The sequence below is a fragment of the Syngnathus acus genome, chromosome 5 (assembly GCF_901709675.1).
Source record: "Syngnathus acus chromosome 5, fSynAcu1.2, whole genome shotgun sequence".
Classification (NCBI taxonomy): Eukaryota; Metazoa; Chordata; class Actinopteri; order Syngnathiformes; family Syngnathidae; genus Syngnathus; species Syngnathus acus.
In genome coordinates this window covers 2,339,146-2,344,595 of record NC_051091.1, presented here as the reverse complement: position 1 = coordinate 2,344,595, position 5,450 = coordinate 2,339,146, and the positions used below count along the sequence as shown (strand labels likewise).

The 5,450-nt window shown below is 45.4% G+C and overlaps 1 protein-coding gene across 2 annotated transcripts; it reads left to right on the top strand.

Moving 5' to 3' along the window:
- Positions 1–4,321, top strand: si:dkeyp-87e7.4 (uncharacterized protein LOC557283 homolog). Of its 2 annotated transcripts, none has more exons than XM_037251195.1 (2): positions 1–126; positions 2,431–4,321. In XM_037251195.1, the coding sequence occupies exons 1-2, from the start codon at positions 71–73 to the stop codon at positions 3,509–3,511; spliced, it is 1,137 nt and encodes a 378-aa protein (XP_037107090.1). In that variant the 5' UTR covers positions 1–70; the 3' UTR covers positions 3,512–4,321. The 2 variants fall into 2 exon arrangements, with proteins under 2 accessions (XP_037107090.1, XP_037107092.1); XM_037251197.1 differs by lacking the exon at positions 1–126 and adding an exon at positions 1,026–1,491.
- The last annotated feature ends 1,129 nt before the right edge of the window (positions 4,322–5,450 follow it).

The window sequence follows — 5,450 nt, the reverse complement described above, 5'->3', positions numbered from 1 at the left end:
TGTGTTCCGCCCCCTTCTCCTTTCTCCCTGGCTGCCTCAGTCAGCCGCTCCGCCTCGACGCAGCCATTTTATGGTGGAGCGGCAGCGCGCGGCGACCGGAGGATGCCGAGACAGCGCGGTTAAGAGGTAATTTCGTCTTGATCTCTCTCTCGCCCGTCGTTTGGACGACCTTAATACGTCCCACTGGCTACATCGGCCGTAGCGAGTGGAAGGACGCGGTAACGGAGCTGGCTTGCCGGTCGGAGCCACGCCGCGGCCGCCTCTTCGGCCGCCTCGGTCGCGACGGGAAACTTGACGCCCGCAAGTCCGTAAAAGAAAGAAAGAAAGAAAAGGAAAAGAAAAGGCACACCCTCCGCCCGAGCCGTCCAAGTTTGCGAGGTTGTCAGTGTAGCGCGTGAGAGCCCCAAATTGAACACTTTGATTAAAAATATTACCCGAGTCTCGTTTTGCGAGCGCCGTACCGATAGGGGGCCCCCGAGATAAGCGTGTACTGGATCTAACCATGGCTTGCTAGCTATTTGTGTTTATTTGTTTTATGCTCACAGAAGTTTTATTTACACTAAAGGTGCCCTGGGTTGAAAACTAAATGTGGACTTTGCCTACAGACGTGGAAACACTGCTTGAAAATTCTAATTTGACCAGGCACTTCTTTAGGTTTTGATGTTGGGGGATGGTGCAATGATTTGTGTGAATTGATGCATCCAACAACGGAACATTTTGATTTCTCCACTTCGGCGTCCTTGAGTTGTTTGGACTACAAAAGTCTCTCCGAGTAATAAACACGACGGATTTGCGATACAGTTTGGCCACACCCATTACCTTGTTTGGTTTGTCCCGCCCCAACGGATGTGATGTAATACAGTGGTCCCCAACCGCCGGGCCGCGGTGAGTTTTATTTTTATGCGCTTTGTATTTGTTTTTATGGCAGTCGTACATTTTATTTCATCATATTTATTATAAATTTATTTAGATAAAGGTCGGTCCGTGAAAATATTGTCTGACATGTCCGTGGCGCAAAAAACGTTGGGGACCGCTGATGTAATAGATAAAAATACGTAATAGAGAACAGAGAAAACTGAACAAAGTAAAAAATAGCCCCCAAACAGATCATAAAAGTATCTCTGCAGTACCTGGAGGGATAGATTACACTTTTCAAGAAAATGAATATAAAAGGGTTTTCCATGATATGTCTCTCTTGCGGTTGACACCTTTGAAAGGAAATTCGCCCGTATTGCAAATAGTCAAGATAGCATCATCATCATATAGCATTATTATTATTCCCCCCCAAAGCCCGCTACAGTTCAATTTGATTACTTTTGGAATTGCTAATTGTTGACCCCACTCACATCGGACCTTTTACTTAAAGAATTTTCACCCCTTTTTGACCAACTGGAATTGTAGCCCTTTTGGGACATCACTTGGAATTTTCCTTTTACCCTTTTGGACTTCTTTTGTCTTATTTCCAACGTTGGACTGAGATGTTCTGTATCCGTGAGTAGAACCATTATATCTATGCAATCTGTTATAATGCTATTTCTCTCTTATTTGATTATTGCTTAACCAGTCTTGCTATTTAACATTCTATTCATTAAAGCATATTGGTTGGGGACCTCTGTTATAGACCATCGTTGCCTTAGGAACCATCTTGGACGGTATGTGTTCACTGTACAGCTAAGACAAAATGTCTTAGATGCCTATGGGATAATCAGGGGAACTGTGTTGAAGTTAATTACAGTCCCATGTCTTGTATCTGGTCTTTGAGTACAGTAGCACCGACATTTTCACAGAACAACCGGGAAGCATGACAAAACTCAGAACAGAAATATGAATGCAGAGAATCTTTGAGTATGTCTGCAGTCAGATGCAATGGCAGAAAGCTCGACAAGTCCTATACTGAAAAGTACGATTAGAAAGCCCAACTTGGCTGCAAGGAGGTTCTGTGGCTCCACAACATCCAGAGAAGGAATCACGTAGGAGAAGATCGATGGCCAGTTTCTGGTTGTTTTAATACTGATGGCTTACACTGGCCAAGTCTTGAATAATATGATGCAAATCCTTCCAAAGTGTCTCTTGTCTGGTGCTTGTCACGTCTATCTAACCTGAGAGCTAATCTGTTTTGGACAATTCTACTTGGTCCTGGTACACCGTCAATAAGTAATACTAGCATACTTCAGTGTAAAAGGCCCTATACTGCCGGTTTCTTTTTGATCTGGTCCAGTGGTTGTCCCCTTTGTCATCAGTTGATGTTGTAAATTACACTGAAGCTAGGTCTACAACCAGTCAGGAGCTGTCAGTTAGTCCTCCATTTCCCTTTGACCCGATTTAGATTTGACCTTCTTGGAGTCTTGGGTAATCGACCGAGTAACCCAAATGAGGACGGTCAGTTGAGTTGTGTTCAGTGATTTCTGTTTTCTTTGTTTCCTTGGCCAGGATTGCTAACATGGCTGAGGCAGTGCAAGGCCCTGTGGTTGGCCGGCCGTCGGAATTTGCCAACGAGGAGGAGCGGGCGGTTCACACCTGGTCTAGAATTGCGTCAGCCGGCCGCAGTGTCCTTCTGGAAGCGGTGAAGATCCTTACCCCCATGTCCCGGGATCTCTCCAGTACCGATGAGCTGGTCACCTTCCTGCAGGAGTTGAGCAAGGAGGGCCACAAGCCCACCGTACTGCGTAGCAAGGACGTCTATGGCTACCGCTCTTACACAAACCAGCCCTTGACCGTGGACATGATCAAGCCACCTAGCCGGAATGTCAGGCTGCCACCCAAGAAGCGGCGAAGGGTTCGAGTTAAGAAAAGAGAGGTGCATCCTTCCTGGAACGTCTTTCAAAATGGAAACCCCCGAATCCAAGGAGTTCGACCTCCGGAGCAACTGATGGACCAGTGCACTAGTGCCTACAGTAAGAGCTCCGTTCAGACTTGTGAAATCTCTGAGGCTCCCCAGGTGCAATCGTGCCTCAGGCTGACTAACATCAAAGGTCTGTCTGGTTGCCACACAGCCAGACTCCAGATCCAAACCACGTGGGACATACCCCGTAAGACTCCCCCAGCTGTCTTTTTGCAGAAGCAGCCCCCTCCAGCACTTTCAGGAATACCATTGCAGCCTTCCCAGAATGGCGATGGGGCGTCCACCAGAGCCGTGGCCTTGTTCAGCCAGAAGAGCTTATCTTGCCCCGTCCGACTGGATGGCGCTCTCATCGGTGACTCTGCACCTGTATTCTATGCCAATGGCCAAGCTTTCCCACAGACTCACACGGAGCTCACCAGCAATGGCTGGGGTGGCAACGTCCTCCACCAAAATGGACTGGGCCCGAAAGAACTGACACATCCCACCCGGCAAAGAAACCGCTGGCGAGATAACAAGTGTTTGCGCTCAAAGGTTGTGAAGGTGGACAACTCTCGCTCGGTGGACGAAGCTCGATGCAAAGCGCAGAAAATACTGCAGGTCAACCTGTCTCCCGTGATACAAATCCGCCCTCTGAACCACGTGTTGAGAGACTTCCGATACCAGAACTGAAACGGACACTCCCTCGGAGCATACGCATTGTTTTATTAGTGTCTTACACATCTGTCAATTCCGACCAGGATTCCCCTTTGCAGCAAAGTTCTTTCATGGGGTTCCAGTCTGAAAGTTGGGATTCCTTGAAAGGCATTAGAAGTAGGGAGTTAATTTTCCTAGCAGGCTGGGAAATGACTTAACGTTGATTGCTGGTACATTTTCACTCTCGGTGCAATTCTGTATTTCCATTGGAGTTATCACTTTTTCATTCCTCATGGTCTTAATATGGTTGAAGCGCCATTATTTGGATAGGATTCCCACACCCAGTTGAAGACTTCCACCATTTGCTTTAAGGATGGAAGGCCACATTGTGCTTCCCTAAAGACTTAAGAATAAAGACATAGCGGCAGGCCTCCAATAAAACCACTTTGCTAAATCCTGGAAAAACATGAAGTTGGTCTTCCTTTTTTTGTCGGGTTGTCGCAGGGCGGTAAGGGAATGCATTGGGGTCCACTTGAGTGGTGGTGGTTTGCTTCCTGTTTGGGTCAAAAAGTTTGTTGCCCTCCACAAAGTGTTCCTTTTTAGTTCCACCTACAAACATACACTGTAGGTAGTATTTTGGACTGGATGGTAGTAATATAAAAAGGTTTGCAAAATCTGGAGTCACTTCTTTTTCAGTATGTATTCAAGAATTGATCAAATGAAATGTTTCCTTCTGTCCAAGTCAAAATGATGGGTTTCCCTTTTGTTTTGTTTTGTTGAGTGTCAAAGTTGGCAGTTTTTTGGGAAGAGTGTTATATGCTGCCCACCCAAAAATGGATTTTTTTTCAAATTCTGTTTATCTTGTATTTGAAACGTGTTTAAAAAATTCCTGCTTTAAAAAAAATATTTTTTGTTCAATAAAACTGTTTTGAAAATCACTCCGATAAAATGTTTTCATTTGGGATGAACTCCCATCTTATGCTATGTTGTAGGACCGGAACATAGCAAATTTGCTGTTCCTCAGGGTTCAATCGTAGAAACCTTATCTGGCCAAGTTTCTTCCTTCATTGATAATGTGCTGGTTATGCTTACGTTTAATTGTTGGCACGTGTCTTTTGACAGTTTTTCACATCCTGTTCTCATAGACACGTTTTAGCGGTGAAACTGGTGCTGCCGGCTGATTTCTTTAAATGTAGAATCTGCTTCAAAACACTGCTTATCGTTGGATTATTTTCATTTTTAATATTCATTCTTCCCAAGCGGCTAGTCGCCATGCGGTCAAAGAGATCGGTCTTCGGTCTTCACTTCCTCCCCAGTCCCCCCCCCATCCACCCCTCGTGGATGCCGCCGCCAGTGTCGCTTCTCAGGCGAACCCAATTGCAGCTGCAAGCTCTTTGTGTGGTGGGGGGAAGGGAGCCCGAGAGGGAGGAGCACCGAACGTCGTCGTCAATCGTACTCAAATGAAAACATCGCACCACTCCACTGCTTTGATGTTTTCCCGTCCCTATCCACTATATCAGTGTTTCCCAACCTTTTTTCATTCACGGCACACCTTTTCATTGGAAAAAATCTCGAGGCACACCACCAACAAAAATCTGTTAAGTGTTACACCAGCTTCTATATTAAAATCTGTTATATTACAACAAAAGTTCTATTCCTATATATGTATGGAGAGTCGAATAATTGAATAAAAATAAATACTAAATATCCTTTAAATTGTATTTCTTTTGTAAAGGAAAGTGACCGTTTTTGAAAAAGGTTTTAGACAGTGTAAGGAATAAACTATTGAAAGTGATTGTGATCAAAAAGTTGCGTCACTGACTCGTCTCGTTCGTGGACGGGAAATGACGTCACTGACTCGTAAAGTCCATCCATCTATCGCTCGCTGCTGATTAGTCGTTCGCGATGATTCACGAGTGAGTGACAGACAGCATTGCTGCTATACCAGCCAACACACGCTATGCCGATATTGATG

Coding starts and splice junctions, on each gene's coding strand:
- si:dkeyp-87e7.4 (XM_037251195.1), top strand. CDS start 71: ATGGTGGAGCGGCAGCGCGCGGCGACCGGAGGATGCCGAGACAGCGCG. Junction 127..2,430: donor CGAGACAGCGCGGTTAAGAG/GTAATTTCGTCT, acceptor TTCCTTGGCCAG/GATTGCTAACATGGCTGAGG.